The 17746-nt window shown below is 37.9% G+C and overlaps 2 protein-coding genes across 2 annotated transcripts in view; one reads left to right on the top strand and one right to left on the bottom strand.

The window, feature by feature from the left end:
• The window catches only part of MED12L (mediator complex subunit 12L), a 324753-nt gene that overhangs the window by 169179 nt on the left and 137828 nt on the right, over nucleotides 1-17746 (top strand). The gene's annotated exons all lie outside the window — the stretch shown is intronic.
• GPR87 (G protein-coupled receptor 87) lies at nucleotides 5825-10514 on the bottom strand. Its single transcript, XM_032774319.1, has 2 exons — nucleotides 10481-10514; nucleotides 5825-6861 (listed from the first exon to the last, which is right to left on the bottom strand). The coding sequence occupies exons 1-2, from the start codon at nucleotides 10512-10514 to the stop codon at nucleotides 5825-5827; spliced, it is 1071 nt and encodes a 356-aa protein (XP_032630210.1).

Here is a 17746-nt window from a genome sequence, read left to right as displayed (position 1 = left end):
CCCTCAAACTCCCAGGCCTCTGGTAGAGGACCCGAGGTTGAGGAAGACACATACCACCCATAGGGATGAGAGGGAAATTTTTTTTATATATATATATTAGTACCGTGTCCAAACCAAATCACTCCAACAATTGTTTCTGCATTACAGAACAGTAGTCTTAATAAAATCAATTAATTTGAAAAGAAAAATGATCCCGTTTGTCAAAACCTGTTATGCTGTCTGGCACCTGGAGTTGTAATAGCCAACTATTGTCAAACTTGCTTGATTTTCTTCATTGTCAGGGGAGAAAAGAGGGAATGTGACACAGATGCATAGGCATTACCATACTGGATCAAATCAGTGCTTCATTATATCTAGTATTGTGTATCTGATAGTAGCCACATGCCTCAGAGGAAAATGCAAGAAACCCTGTAATGGACAACTGTGTCCTCGTGGAAGAACATTTCTTCCTAATCAAAGTTTGTGATTGACTTCTGAGCTGAAGTATGGGACTTCATATCCTGTCTAAATGCCAGATCTCTGATTGGGTTAGTAAACAGTGGAACAGCATTCTGGCACCCTTTTCATGCTGGCTTCTAGTTTTCTAGAACTTAAGCTTTTTTTTTTTTTTTTTTTTTTTTTTTAAGTCTCTAGATATTTGCTGAGAGAGCCTCAAAAATGTGTCCTGATGTCAGTGATTTTAGTGATCTCTGCCTGCATTTGCAGAACCTGGAACAATACCTCTGAGATGTGTACTGTTCATCTCCATGGATACTAACTCATCTCCTCAATGATGATAATACATTAAATGTCTGCTCTGTTAATTATATCATTCCTCACAAGCAGGTAGGAAAGGAGGAGGATCAAATTATAGAGATTTGCACAATGTACTGTGATTAATGCGTCATTTCAGCATTATAAGTGAGTGGGCTTAGGAGGTACCACTGGTGATCTTCCTCACAATAAACAAACAAAAAATGCCAATGCCAAATTACCTAGCAAAGCATCTGAACCCTGCAAGGGAGAGCTAATATCAAGAAGCCCAAAGGAGCATACAGGCCTCATTGAGACAAAGCCAAGCAGTAGCCTAGCAGAGCCTGTGTGTATTCAGACCACAAAATGGGAGCTGAGTCCAGTCATCGTATGTGATTGCATTTGGAACATCTGCTCATAGTACTGTGGGAAGCATCTCATATAAGTATAGTTTGGAAGAGTACAGCTATGTTTGATTTTCCATTTTGACACCTAAATGTAAAACTCTGGGTGTTCTCATTATCTATACAAATGTTTAATATCTTTTGAATTCTGCTAAGCTTTTGAGTTCAGTCATGTCGTGAAAATGAGTTCCATAGGCATTTTAATAAAAAATACTTTTTATTGCTTCTAAAGTGCTTTTCAGTTCCTTTGAATGCTCCCTTGTCCTCGTATCGTGAGAGAAAGTAAACAAAACTACCCAATTTACTTTCCCAGTACCATTATTTTGTATAAGTCGGTCAGGTCCCATTTAATTAGTCTCCTCGCTAATGTAACATTTTTGATCTTTCCACTCTCTCTGCCTCTAATAATTTGTGTTGCTTATCTTTAAACTCCCATTTCTGCTAGACCATGACCAGAACTGAATAAGGGTGAGGGTATTCCAGGAGTTTAGGTGATGACATATTTTCAGTATTATTTTCTATCCTATTCTTTATAGTTCTGAATATTTTGTTTACCTTTTGAATTAAAATGTTTACATTGAATTATCCATAATGGCCGCTAGGTTTCTTTGAGTGATTAGTTAATTTAGCTCCTGGATATGAGTAGTTCAAATGATTTCTTAGAACCTTGCATCTTTTTTTTTATTTTGTTTTATTTGTCAGTACTGAATTTCATCTGCCAATGTGCAGCCTCTGAGGGTAGGCTTATCAGGTATTTCTGAAGGTCCACTCTGTTTAGTCTGTTCCTGATGGGCCAAAATAACTGTGTGTCTATTTCATCAATTATCTAGAAAAAGAGTCAGTGTTCTATGGTATTTATTGACTTGAGTAAAGTATTCAACATCATTCCCCATGGTATGGTATTCTTTCTGAGAAACAGTTTGGGCAGAATTGTTTAAAGTGGATAATACAGTTATCTAAACAAATAAAAAGCAAGTTAATTTAATGATGCAGTATGCTATCATCTTGATATGGGGTATTGAATAATGCTGTGAACGTCAAGCATTTTTTAAAAAAGCATAGAAAATGAACACAGATCAAACTAATGAGCATGGTAGGAAATGCATGGGAAAGACAGAGAACACTTTAGAGGATAATACAAATTCAGCACGGACTTGATAAACTAGCGAAATGGGAGATGAGATCAATAAAATGAGATTCATGAAGGACAAATGTAGCATTGTTCATCTGAGGAGGATGAATCAATTGTACAAATTTAGAATGGGAGCATACTGGCTAGTGTTAGAGAGGATTATGATGAGTTATATTTCAGAATTTAACACTGATAAATTAGAGGATCCTCATAAGGGCAAAAACTAATCATGACCTCTGAGGAGAGATTAAAGAAAATTTAATTAGGATAGGCTGCAGAAAAGAGCAAAGATTTATGAAGATCTTTGAGTATGTACAAGTAGTTCACAAAAGAAGTGTGCATGTGGTAAGGAGTCCGGGTGAGGATTATTTTCAGTAATTGGCAGATATGGAACAGGAAGGAAAAATTTATTTTGAATAGAAAGAAATCTGTAGATAATTAAACAAGTTTTCAAGGGAGGCTTGGAATTCCTAACAAATAACTGTTGAGATACTGAGGAAAAAATGAAGACTGTCCAAAGGAGGAGGATCTAGATATGAAGTCTGTTCCATAACTGATAACTATCTGTGTGCTTTCTAAATTCCAAAAATTCTGTCATTTAAAAAACCCAAGCCTCCATTTTAAATTCCCCATTCATTCTTTACAGAGCTCATTTGATCTATGTATATATGTGTTTCCCCCTGTTCCAAACTTGCTGCTTCTAAACTTAAGCTTAGGTGTTTTTTCTCATCAGGATTATTAATTTTTACACAGCCTCTTTGTCATACTCTATCTCTCAGTGATAAGATGGCACTAACGATTTAAACATATGGGAAAAAGGCAAGAGAAGCTTATAAATCAGAATATCAGTAGCGTCGAAAATATACGATAAAGGACAAATTATGATGTATTATTGTTAGCCACCTTTTAACCCTCATTGAAGAATATGTCTGTGAGCATTGTATCCCAATATGCAATATAGTAATTCCTTATAAATCCCTTATAACTCCGAGATGCATTGTATACTTACTATTTTCTAATTATTCCAAATTTTTAATTGGTAGGTTAGATCACTGCTATTTTGACTGCATTTTAAAAGTAGCTCATACTACTTAATATGGGGATAATATTTTAGTCAATGTGTGTCATGTGGCTGAAACCCTGTACATTGCTTTGAAAATGTACCCTTAAGAGCATTGTTACTTTAGAATGTGGACCATCTGAATTAAATGATGGACTGACCCTTTCACAAACATAAGGCTTGTCCGTGTCCATTCAAGGTAAAAAGTGCTGTCTCACAAAGTGTGTGTGGAGTTCAACTTAAAAGGATTCCCCACATGTTTTTCATTCATCTGGAATAATTCATTAGTTAGCACGCTTCATTTTGGCACGTTCTTATACACTAATTGATGCTCTGTGCAGCTTCCCTCTACCTATTCCCCACGAATTCTCTCAGCTCTTTCCTTATACATCCACTGTTATACTGTTCTGGATCACATGTATTTCACAGTTTGGAGTTATAGCCCCTGTGAAGGGACAATATGTGTATCCCATGGCACAGAGGGTGTTATTGGAGCTCTTCTTCAAAAGGTGAATTTCACCTGCTTGCATGCACTATATTATATTTTGCCTTCGCCAAAAAAAATCTAGAACTTGAAATGCATGTGTGAGTGAGCATATATCTAGACCTTTGTATGCTGAAATGGGTGCTGTACTCATTTTACAAGATGAAAGTATAGTAAAGAAGAGAGTGCCATCTTTTTCTGTGAATGACTTGAAAATGTGGGGTCCGATGGTACGTTTGTTGAGATTCCGTAACTCTCATCATCACTGGGAGTTAAGTTGCTCAGTACCTCACAGGAGCAGTTTCTTAAGTTTTTTTGTTCATGTTGTACTATGCACACATAAGGTAACAGTGTGAAACCTCTGCAACTTTTTTGTTTAGTGTTCAAATATTCATTCATCGATTTTCAGTGGAAGCGATTGTTTCAGATTAATCTTTTCTTTTGCCAACCATGACATCTTTATTGTGCTTTTCTCAGTAAAGTCTGGGGGGTGAGTATGGGGACAACTGGGGAAATCATTTTTTTTTGTATTTTTTTTTTGAAGTCTATTACTATAATCTTTCCTTGTTTTTTAAAAAAAACAACACAGACACAAAATTAAGTTAGGTCATCAGTCTGAAATCCATAAATCAAGATGAAATGAAAAGCTCGGTGGAAAACAAATAAAGTTTGTTTGATTCAGATGGTAGGTTTGAGTCTAGATAATACCGTGATTGGCACTTTATAAATCTTTGAGAGCTAGATATATTGAAAATAGAAAAAAGTGTTTCCTCTAGATGGTGCTGTGTAACTTGTCTACTTGTATACTAAGTGGAATCTGTTGCTCAACCTCTGATCCATTAAAATTTAATCCTACACCTCTTGCACACATAACTAACTTTCTTAGCACTGAGCTGAAGTTATTACAGTCGTCTTTCATGTGTCATACAATATAGCAGTATGTCTAGCACCGAGGAAAGTGTAATATTTTTAGTTTTATTTCATTGTATGATTTGATCTGAGGCATATAAAAATTAAAAAAAAAAATTAAAGCTGTGTGCAGGAATTACACCTTGGGTATCGCACACCAGCACAGGAATTAGTTTCCAGCAATGTAAAACCATCCTCTCCCTATAACTATTTCCCTGCTAGCTGGCTAAAAAGAATTTGACTCCTCAGCTGTACTTCAGGGGCAAATGCTGTACTTTATTGTTTGGTGAAAATACAACATATGGAGCCTCTTGTCTATAACCCCAGAATCCAGGCCTGATACCTTCCTATCATCATCTTAAGATCTCAGATAGAAATGTACTTGCTGGTGCTCTATCCCCCAGATGTGCCCGGGGCATGCTCCTAGTCCAGCCATCATACATATGTGCAGGCAGCCAAGATTGTGCATGTTCTGCTCTGTTTCTGAGCTGCAATAAGGAACATATTGCCTCTAATCCCACTGACCCATCTGGTTTAGGACTAGCAGTGCGAACTGGGAATTCTGTACTGCCCACCCTCTTGCACCTCCCTTTAACTGGGTTAGGGTAAGATGTTGCCTTTAGTGTCTTGCTCGTTTCTACAGAGAAGTGACGAGTATAGGCAGGGATTCAAAGAGAATAAAGGTTGATATTAAACATTTTCCTTCCAATTTTTAAGTGGGATAGTCAGTGGAGCTAATTAAACAAACTTCAAGCCAGAAGGAATAATAATACCTATGGGTTAGTGAGATTGCTCTTAGTCAGTAATTTAAGATACATAAATGCTGCTGATTTCTGGTGGCCTAAAAAACTTCTACCTGGTGAATATTAGAGTCTGTTATCCTGGTCTTTCAGTGTAATTTTTTTTTTAAATTTAAGGATAGCTGTTAAAAAGTTGAAGTGAATAAGAAGTAAACCGCTGGTCATTACTAAGTTAATATGCATATTCAGATTTTGTTTGGCTAAATATATGTCAAGCACAGAGATAATCAAAAGTTATTTTATTATTTACATGCTTTACAAATATATTCTTGCAAATGAACAAAAGTATCTGTGAGGATAACCTCACACATCCGTGTATTCATGATATATGCGAACTTCTGATCTTCTGACGCTTTGAAGTGACCTGATACTTTCACTCCTGGTTCGCATATTTGATTTCTTGAACAGCCTTCGTGAAAATGATCTACACATGAAAAAGTAGATGATTGGATCCAGACATACATTACATGCAGACAGGAAAAGTGTCATTTCCTCGCAGTAGTACAGAATTTTATGTGCTGAATCATCTAAAAGTTTATCTATGTGGTTAAAAGTAAAGGGTATTCTACACAAATGATATGGGAGAAAGCATGTGAAAAATACAGCCACAACAACTCTTATGCTTTGGTTGTGTTTTCGTTTTCTGCTTGATGAACTAATAAATTGCTTGCTTGATTTGTATATGTACCTGGATATAGCAATGTAACATCCTATTAGTACTATAAGTACTGCTACAAACATACAGGTATTGATATAAATGACTGCTTCATGCCATTTTACTCCCAAGGGAGTTTTAAGTTTTATGCAATCATCTATATTTTTCTTTGTTGGATATTCATTGGTGAGAATCAAATTCGGTAAGGCTAGGAAAGACATAACAACCCAAACACATGCAGACAAAATCTTGGTGAAAGTAATACTGTACATTCTGGAATCCCCAAATGGCTTTACCACTTTCAGATACCGGTCAATGCTAATGAGTCCAAGAAACACAATCGTAGTATACATGTTTGCATAAAACAAAACTGTGGAATATCGGCATAGAAAAAAGTTAAAGTGCAATGGTCCCAGTCTCGAGTCTTGAATTATTTTAAATGGAAATGTCAGTGTCATTAGGAGGTCTGCAACCACAATGTTTTTGAGGTAAAAGATAAAACTTGTTTTGTTTCTGATGTGGAAGAAAATCCATACTGCTAGACCATTCAGTAAGATGCTTGCCAGGAATATGATGAGGTAAAGCACTGGCAGAACAATGGTTGTAAATTCATTTTGTGTGGAGTTCCCAAGTAGACCTGTTGTGGAATTAGTTGAAATAACGTCATCTTGGCCCAGGTGATAATCTATAGGAATGATGGAAAGAAATAATGTAAGTACATTTGGACAGTTGTATAAATGATTGTAGTAGCTGTTCTCCAAGGCTTGTGATGTTATTGTCTTCGGCTGAGCCCAAATGATTCTCGGTCATGTTTTCTAAACTGGTTTGAACTTCTTTAGTACGATATCCTTTAATATTACACATTTTAAAATAAAAGCATATAGCACTTGTTAGTCACAATAAATCAGAATACTGTAGGCATTGGTTGTTCCAGGTTGCTGGAACATAAGGACAGTTCTGCAGTTTGATAGAAAAAACCTATGAGTATGGCTAAAACTGATCATACATTTTGACTTTCCCCTTTAATTAGTAACAGCAATAGTTGTCTTTTTCTATAGAATACTTCGGTCCTTAAAGCATGTTAAAAAATCCCTACATCTTTGTTACCGCATTATGGGGTAGGGATCCCATACATCCCCAGTATTAACTCTACATTTACAGGTTAAGAAACGGTGGCAGAAAGGTTAAGGGAACTTCTCAGAGGAAGGAGGGCTGCTGAGCTTGGCACAGTATGCTTCACTGTCTTGTGAGGTTGGGGGCAGGTGGAGCTCTGAAAGATCAGCTTCTAGCCAGGCTATCCATTTTTTCAAGCATCAAGCTTTTTCAAGCATGTTGCTACAACTCCGGCCATATGGAGGTGTGATATATATTTCTTTGCCTTGAGCAGTGGAGGCAGGCGCACCTGCCACACAAGCATGGGTTGTACTGTCACAATGGTGTTGGAACAATTTTTATAGTGAAGTGCTGAACGCCACTGAACAAAACTGTGTATGATGGAAACTACTTCAAGCCAGGGAGTGCTGCTGCACCCCCAAGCCACCCCTAGTCTGAGCACCCTTGTACTGTCAATGATTTTTCTCCTCTGCACCCTGCAAGGGCTTGTAGGATCGAGTCTTAAGAGATTTGTCTAGACCACGGAGGATAGTGGAGTGAGGTGCTGAAATTGGAGTTGAGGAGTTCTCTCCTCCCTGTCAAGTGCTCCCATTTTGTTTCTCACTGGTATACTACTTTTATTTACTTTTACTAGCAGGCCAAATGAAATACACTGAAAGCATCATGGTTTGAATGAATCTATTTTGTATAAACTGAATGCATGGAGGACTTTCTAAAGATAACTTTCCTGATACTTCAAGCTTTCATCTCTTGCAGCTGAGATACTACAGCAAATATTTTTCTGATAGCTTAGGAAAACTTCCTTCATTGCCCTATTAGCAAAAATCTCAGGAGAGTTCTCATATATAAGAAATATAGTAATTGAACTTCTGTTACTCTTTGGATAATTTCTGAAGAAAATGTGTTTGCAATCACTTTGTTAAATTCTGCTGTAAAGTAAAAAAGAAGCAGGATGCACACGTGTGTGAAACTTTTTTTTTAAACTTTGCATTGGCTTTTGTAGCTAAGAAACCTACGGTGATAGTTTAAACCACAATGTACTGTTACACTTAAAATTACATTCCCAGTTCAAAATTCCTGCTAAGGTGAGTTTGTCTCTTCAATTAATTTTTTGTGAGGTGAGTGAGTGCACTGAGGCATGAAATAGCACACAATTTATTCCCTATCTTTCAGGTTGAAAATATCTTTCTGTCCTCTGAGTAGACATGCTTTGTGTAAGATCCATTGGAAGAGAGATGATGGTCTCTGCCTGAACAGTGCTAGGGTTTAAGCCTGAATGGAATAATGCAATGAAACTGCATGATCCTAATGGGTACCTCAGTTGCATAGGAGAGCCACTTTCTTCCGTGCTGCACCCTGGTCTTGCAGGGCTCAGCTAGGACAGTGTGAATGAGTGATTTCTACTGGCACAAGATTTACGTTAGATGTGCAAGGCCGTAGAATTTGTGGGTGGAATGATGGCTTGGCACCCATATAAAAGGCCGTGTGATCTACTAGGTAAGTAATCAGGGTATTTGGGTGGAATTACCCAGCTAACAGGTTTATTCTCTGCTGCAAGGAGACTCTTCCTGCAGATATAGATGTGGTATCTTACTGTAATTATTTAATGAAATTGTGACCTATTTTTGCTGTTATATTATAATCAAACACTTCTGCATAGCACTTTAAATGTCCAAAATACTGTACTAGCATTTGTGAATCAAAGTAGTGCTGTCAGACAGATTAGGGGCATTATTATTTCCATTTAACTGATGGAAAGAGATTGAGTTACCGAGGGTGCAATTCTTTGTTGTGCTCGCTGGTGCAGAGGCCAATAAACACAGTGGAGCCAATCACCAGGAAATTCTTTTGTTGTAAGGGGTAAGGAGTAAGGTCCATAAGTGTAACACAGTGACCACACCAGGACCCCCATCCTCATAAAAAGTAAGTCAGACCATCTCTGTACTCTGGTTGTTCCTGGCTGTTGGAAAAGTCCATAGCGCCATAGACAATTAGGCATGTGCCAAAGTAGCCCTCTTGAGATCAAAGCAGCCGCTTGCCAGCCTCTGAATAGAGTGACTTTATGCCCCTTCTGTTGCTTACCTGCATCTGCTCTGAGCAGAACCAGACCTGAGAATTGAGTCAAGAGAGGTTAAATGCCTGAGGCCATACATAGATGAAGTGGCAAAGTACAGTACCTTCACTTGTCTGTGCCTATTATTTTGACCAGCAACAGGACATTTTAAAGAATTGTAATGCTGCTTTTCAAAAGTTGGAAGGAAAATTAAGTATTTGTAGAGACAGTACTGTACATTTATGACCTAAAATACTTTTTTTGAGAATAATGAATAGATTGTACAGTATTCTGAGCAAGAACATAAATGAATGGCAGATAGGCCATAAGGAAAAGTGGCAAATCTGATAGATTTTTTTAGAGCATTTAGCAAACTAATTAAGGTGGACTCTAACTGTACAGAGGAATATTTGTATCAATCTATTAAAATTAATAATTATGGTCCAGGTCATATTAAGGTAGTGATTGACCTTAACTCCCTTTGACTCCAAGGGGAGCTGAGTGCTCAGCATCTCACAGCATTAGGTCCTATGTTTTGCAGTGCTGATATCATGGCTTATGTAAGTGTGTAAAGATTTAGCTGACACAACCTGTGCAAGTGCAGTATAATCAGAGTTTATCTGTTATACTTACCAGTACACTGAGAGTGCACTGTTGATCTTAATTATATGTTATCTTTTGGCTCTTTGTCATAGCAGAACATTGTCTTTTATTTAAAATGATATATTCACCCAGAATCAGGAAGATGAGAATTCTGTTTGGCCCTTATTAAATTGCTAAATATGAAATGCAATTTACTTAGTTTCACAAAGCACAAAATTATAGTCGTGGATTTTAATCACAAATATTTGTGATCAAATGCTAACATTAATTTTGTAATTATTCATTTATCTCAATGTTTTTTCTAAAACAATAATAGCAAATAATATTGTTTAAAATTGTCTCTACCTTGAACTTCTGTGGTTTATTAAATGAGATTGGAAATCCATTGAAGAAATATCTGACAATATTTTGATAGCCTTTTTTAAAAGGACTTATTTTTAAAAAATATTGCTCTTGATGGTAACTACTTCCAAATAGGAGATACTATGAACTCTTCTCAGTTAGTTCCAATTTTTGAGAGTTCTTTCAAATTTACCTGGTGTTTTTCCATATGACAAGTTGAACCCCATTATTTTTTGTTGCTGTTGATTTTCAACTGAAATACTTTTCAGGGGAGGTAGGGTTCATGGTCCTTGGACTCAGCCTGGGTTATACCAGCTTTAATGTCTGAAAAATATAGGAAATAAATAATTAAAAATAAGTAGAAGTATTTGGGCAACAGCAGCATCCAGCATTTCAGAAACAAAACTGATCAGAGAACACAGACAGCTGGTTGTTTGAACACTTTATAGATATTCTTCCAGTTAAGTATTTCCTAATTCTTTGCTCCAGTCTTCCCTCACTACACCAAAGCATCTTTTAAAGTATTGAACACCAGCATGGATTGACGTAGAGACACATGCTAATATTCAAACATAACTGCCTCACTTCGCTCAGTCTGTTGTCCTAACTACTGAAATGCCCTTCGTTGCTACTTCAACAATTGTTTCCCTTCCTTATGAGCTGCCCCTTGCAATGGACATCTTCTGTCTTGATGAAGAACCTTGGCTTTATGCCTATTCCTTTCTTGGATGAACACATGCTTAAGTCTGTTCTCAATTTTGGAATTCCTAGTGGCCAGTTTGGGTTGTTGCTCTTGTCACTGGATCCTCTAATGGCTTTCTGTCTCGATATATTAAACCTTTATATGCCCTCTATGGATAAACTGCAAGGAAAAAAAGAAGGTACCCGAGTAAAATACTGACTATATCTCGTGTGAAGAAAAATACTTAGAAAAAGCTATGTTAAGTGCAATATCTTTTATTTTTCAAATTAAAAAATTTAATACACAGCCACAGTATACATCTGTGGTGTTATGTATATTATACATATATAAATATAGTGTGTGTGATATCATTAGCTCTTGACTTAATATAGGGAGTGTGATGTGTGTTTTATCTCTTTTTTGGAAATTTTAAATTTTTTTGCACACTGCCTTGTGGTTTATATGGTGTGTTTTTATTGTGTAGCCTGTTGGAAGGTCAGCTTGAAGAGATAGCAAGAAAATCTGGGGCCTGAAGGGACTCTGAATGGAAGAATGAGACACTACAATGGCAATATTATGATGCTTTGACACTGACATAATGTGTATCAAAGTTTAATTATCAGAAATTTTCTCCGCTGTTGATTCATAAAATAACTTTACAAATTGCTGATGTTTTTGTTATAGGAGGTAATTGTAATAGATTCTCCACTCCTGGCTCTCCATGTACGATTGTTAGGAAAAAACGCAGCAAGACAGACCATTTCTCAGCAGTAAGAATTGACACCTTTAATAGAATCATAGAATATCAGGGTTGGAAGGGACCTCAGGAGGTCATCTAGTCCAACCCCCTGCTCAAAACAGGACCAATCCCCAGACAGATTTTTGCCCCAGGTCCCTAACTGGCCCTCTCAAGCATTGAACTCACAACTCTGAGTTTAGCAGGCCAATGCTCAAACCACTGAGCTATAATAGCTTTGTTTTTCAGGAGTTGAAAGGAACTTCAAAACAGAGTCAATGAAACCCACCAAAACTTATGTATGTTGGAGGACAAAACAGTGTTGAACTAAGTTTTGCAAGGTTGTCACCCCTTTATCAGGGACTGACAATGAATTTATTAATGATGTCACTGCACGATAATGCATGTCACTTTTTTCACTACTGCTATGTTTTAAGTACAAATGAAACTCCAGTCCAAACTTTTAAAACTTCATTTTAATTTTGTTTCTTAGTATCCGGTATTGAGCTCCATTTTGGGACATTAAATGAAAAGAGATGGGGAATATAGATGACAACTTGATATCTCTTGAGCATAGAAAAAAATATTATGGCTAATATCACTATCGATTGTAATTGTATAAATCTGCAGCTACATCATCCATGGTCCAGCAGACACTGGGATTAAAGTATGGTTAACTGGATTAAGATATATTATAAATTCTCAGTGGTATTGTCTAGCCACCTTTCTTCTGAGCTCCTGTTAATCCATGTAAGCCCTTTTTCGTGGTCCTCCAAAGGCACTTTTCTTTGCTAGGACCTGATAACAATAGCACAGAAAGTCTCTCAAGGGTCAAACTCACTGGATGTCAGGTCTATGACAATAAAACTGTGGTGTGGCAGCACTCTGGATACAATTTTGGTTTGAAAGGAATCTCTCAGTTAAAAATAAATTTATGTCTCTTCCCTTGTCTGATGGACACGTCTTTGAGGGGGATTCCTTGACTAATTCCTTAAGGAACTAGGAGCAAGCAAAACTCTATATGCTTACCACATAGGAAGGGTCTGCCTAGTGGCTCAGCATAACAAATGGATATTTATCCTTTTATAAACCAGAGGGAATAGGGGATTACCATGTTCACAGGGCAAGGGGATCATCTTTAAGATGCAAGGACCACAGTCTCATGCTTACAGGAAGTCTTAAATAACTTCTTTCATAATGGATTCTATCTGGGCAACCATTATTCCTGTCACTTCAGGGAATTATTTACAATCCATACGTCTCTGACATGCTTACCTGCATCTACTGATGAGACTCTAGCACCAACAATTCCTCCTGTGCTTCCTCGGCAACCTACATCTCTAATGTCACACGCTCTCCTTTGGCCTCTCATTCACTTACTGAGTTCATAGCATTTGTAACAAGTCACTTCTAGAAACAGGGTTACAGTCATGGCCTATCCCCACAAGTGGCTAGTGTGTGGTAATTCTTTTCAAGTCACAAAAATGACAGCATCCCAGCTCTTACATCTGTTCAGACTTTGGGTTTTATAAGTGAATCCTAAAGAGAGTTTGATGATTCTTGCCCAGAACATCAATCAGATGAAGGATTCTCTGTAATACAGTCCTCAAGGAGAGCTTTTCCAGCTGCATAGAGCATGGTGAAAGTGTAGTCAGCCAGGGAATTCCAAGTCCTGTAGCGTTGTTTGTCAGACAGAGTAGCTGCTCAGGCCCTACTGTATCCTCTCTTGAAATAATACCTTGGACTTTCTTATGGCTCTGGACCCTATAATTGCTCCTCCTCCAAGTCAGCCAGGAACAAACCTTAGAGAATCAATAAATATCCCTCTCCTGTTTAAAACTTTCTTATTCCTTTTGTCTATATGTCTTTGATTTTAGAACAGTTATAGGAAGTACCGAAATATGGACAGGAAGCAGTAGCAACAACAACAACAAAATAAACAACAACAAACACTTCACAGAAGTGAAAGTCTTGACTGTAACACCTCTCCGATAAAACGTTGTCTTCTGGGAACTCTAGGGCTTGAATCTCTTAAAGGGAACTCTTCTATCTGATGAGCTTCACTACAATTATTTCTATTGTGATGGCACCTAGAGGCTCCAATCAAGATCCCATTGAGCTAGGAGCTGTACAGATGCATAACAAAAAGATCATCCCTCCCGCAAACACCGTATCAATTTAATGGAGTTTTTGGATAATGATTGTCTGTCTAGTTAGGGAAGCACATATTTTGAAGTAGTACAGTTGTGAAGAAATTATTCTGCTTAGAGTTAAGGCTCCATATAGATGTTCTGAAGAAAAGGCATCCTTGCCTTCAGTGGAATTCTGTCAAGTTAACAAGTGTTAGTCAGGAGAGACAACTTATGTGTAATGAGGTATCTCAGTAGGAGGGTGGGGTTGATGAATAAGAACTGTATGCTTATCTTTGAGAACTAGGGGCCACCAAATGAAATTAATAGGCAGCAGGTTTAAAACAAACAAAAGGAAGTATTTCATCACATAACGCACGATCAACTTGTAGAACTCTTTCTTTGTCAGAGGATGTTGCTAAGGCGAAGACTATAACAGGATTCAAAAAAGGACTAGATACATTCATGAAGGATAGGTTCATCCATGGCTATTAGCTAGGTTGGGCAGGGATGGTGTCCCAACCCTCTGTTTGCCAAAAGCAGGGAATTGGTGACAGGGGATGGTTCACTTGCTGATTACCTGTTCTGTTCATTCCCTTTGGGGCACCTGGCACTGGCCACTGTCAGAAGACAGGATACTGGCTAGATGAACCTTTGGTCTAACCCAGTATGGCCGTTAAGTTCTTACCCTAGTATACTTCTTCACTACTTTGCTTTAAAGCAGCCCGTATTACAGGAAATGTCATCCTACTCATGGTGTGGAAAGAAATATAATAATCCCAGGAAAATTCACACTCTTCCACATATTGTTTCACCCTTAGATTTGGAAATGAAGAGTCTCCTCCTTCCTCTTCTTTCTATAAAAACGGGGCAGATCTTGATGGAATACTACAGGGTCTCATTTAGTTGGTGACTGACTTTGTCCACTCTTGAAACAGACCCTTTTTCTTCCATATAAATGGCATTTCTGTGATGGACAAGGTTGATCTCCACCTTCTTACACTTGTTTATTGCCAGTTATCTAAGCTTGAGTTAGTCTTTTTTTTCCCCCTAGTCCAATTTCATTCCATTCAAGTGTCATACCTCTCATCTTATGCATATCTGTACATCTATAGTAAAAATCCTGCTATTCCATGGGTCCTTCATACCTATTCAGCTGTCACTCTTAAGGGTTCAGTAGAACCTGCACTTTTATTCAGTTGGACCTTAAAGCAAACTTTTTAGCATTTTTGTGGTTTGTCTCTGGTTGGTTGGGGGTGTGTGTGTGTGTGTTTAGTGCCAGTAAAAATAAAAGGCTGGCAGTTGCAATAAATGTAGGTTAAGTACATATTGTTGCACAGATGGTGCAATCCTTTTACTACCAATGTTGATAGACTAGTTTATGTGCATGGTAGATATAACCTCATATGAGAATTTAAATCATAGGTTACAAGAGATTACATAGGGAGATATGGGATGAGTCAATAGTGTTTCAAATTACTACAGCTTTGAGTTCCCTGACCTGTTTCGGAAATGTAGCGCAGGGAAGAAAGTTTTAGAAAATATGTGGAGGAAAATCTGCATCTGTAAATCTCATTGCTCTTTTCCTGATCTTTAATTCACTACTTTTCTATTTTATCTTACAAGTGTTTTGTTTTCCCTGGACTAGATTGCATATGTTAGGTCATAAGTCTAATATCTGTTTAAATTTTTTTTAACTGTGAATCTTGAGTACTACAGTATAACTTTGATATATTGCATTTTCCAATTATTCTAGTCATCACCATTCACATTGGTTTGTAGGTGAACTAAGTGTTTAAAGAGTGGAAAAAAGAGATTGAATATTAAATGTATCATTGGGTGGCTGTATGTATGTTCATTTTGTTACCTAACGGAACCAATTCTTTACAAGCTTTTTAATGGAAAACATTAATACACAAGGTTTTTTAAAAGAAAACAGGTTAGGTTGCAATGTAATACAGTATATTTGTGCACATTACTTTGGCAAGCACCCTTGTCCCACTCCACCACTGGAGCAAGCCCCAATGCTTCCTTTGTTTCCTTCTCCGCCTCCCATCCCTGTGCCTTTCTCTGTGCTGCCTCTTGTGCTTGGAATGTCCTGTCCAATCCATGAATCAGACTACTCTACCTTCCCTTCTGCTGCTCAGGTCCTTCATAATATGCTTGTTCTATGTTCTCTATAAGAAATCTTAATTTGTCATTTAAGGGGAAAAATCAATCAATCAATCTTTAAGGCGTCTCTTGGGATGTTCATGCAACATAACTGAGTTACCATATGATCTTATTTTTGTGATCTTCTGGGGGCCCCTAACTGCTACTGTTTGTTACTTTTACTAGCCGTGTAATGTCCAAAATGGATCATCCGAGACCATGCCTTTGTATTTTTATTGTTAAGAGATTAGCATACTTTTGAGAGCTGTAGAAATTACAGTAAAAAATTCAATTACTCCATTCAAATACAAGTTAAGTATAGCATACACATTGTATGACGTGTTACCAGGTAATGTTTGTAGCTGTCATTTGTTAAGAGGTCAAGAAAAGTTGAATGCCTAAGTTTCAGGGCAAATGTTTGCACCTGGGAAACTAAGAGACTCGAGGGAAGGATTTGTGGAGAGTTTTGTTTATAAAACTGAGTTTTGTAATTGAGAGAGATGCTAGATGGATAGTCCCAAAGATGAAAGTCTTTTTATCTAGGAAACAATGCTGCCTGGACAAGCTACAGTGTGAGCTTCTCCTGGTACCACAGTTATGTGCCTCAACTCAGACCTGGAGGGGACCACCTTTCAGAGATCAGAGAACAGTTCAATGTACCTGTCTGTATAATACTTGGTGCTTCTGCTTAGACTTCCATAGGTGGGGTCCGTTATCTCTGCCCCGAGCCATCAAATTGTCACTCAATATTTCCTAGTGTTAGAAACTCAGCGCCAGTGAGAAGAGGTGGCTGTAGAGATGGGATTGAAGAGAATCAAGAAAGCTGTTCTGTGGTGTGGCCAATTTGAGGAAGTTCTTTTGCTCTGTGGTTGAGTGATAAAGTGTGGTGTTGGAGGAACTTAAGAGGAGATGAGGTGAGGGTTGAGGGGAAATCCAAGGAGGAACTAAGAGACCAAACAGGGTATTTTGTACTGAACACAGAAATGCACAAGAAGTTTTCTGCAGATGGTAAAATGGTTCCTATTTCTAGGTATAACTAAGGAGACTGCCATTACATTCTAATGCAATTGCAGTTCAGAGAGATAATAAAGGAAAAAAATACACCCTGGATCAGATTCTCTTACCTTTTTGCACTACAGTTTGGCTGGACATTTGCGGTATCCTCCCTGGTATGCTAGTATTCTCACCTGGCATAGAGTCAATGTAGCTAGCCTTTATACATCTCTTTCCCTGCCTTTTGTAGGGGGGCATTCTGTGGGGTATGAAGGGCTATAGAGACTGGATGCAGTGAAGAGTTTGAGCCTCAGGTGCCTACTTTGCTATTATTAGGCACCTACTATCTGACAGGCCTAAGACAGGGCTACAGTAGGAGTGCTTTCACCATATAGCTATACCAGGGTTCTGTGCCATAAAGAGCCATTCTGTGGTTTGGGTTCGGGATACCTAGAAAACTGCTTAAAGTTTTAGAATGAAGATCATGGTCAACAACTATGCTCCTCTGGCACAACAGAACTCAACAATAAGGGAGACAGCTTTCTCAGGGGCTGGTCCAAGTCATAGGGAGCTTATTCTACAAGAACTAAGGACCACCATAAACCACACATTCCACTGCAACTGCAAGGTTCATTTCTTTGACCTGCCTTCTCTAACATAAATACATAGCAACATGTATATTTAACAAGAAATGAACTCTCCCCCCTCCCCCCCCCCAAAAAAAAAAACCCCTACCAAACCAAGGTATTCCACTGTGTTTGTTTCTCC

The sequence above is a fragment of the Chelonoidis abingdonii genome, chromosome 8 (assembly GCF_003597395.2).
Source record: "Chelonoidis abingdonii isolate Lonesome George chromosome 8, CheloAbing_2.0, whole genome shotgun sequence".
Taxonomy (NCBI): Eukaryota; Metazoa; Chordata; order Testudines; family Testudinidae; genus Chelonoidis; species Chelonoidis abingdonii.
Note: the sequence above shows the minus strand (reverse complement) of the source record. Positions and strands in the feature narration are given on the sequence as shown.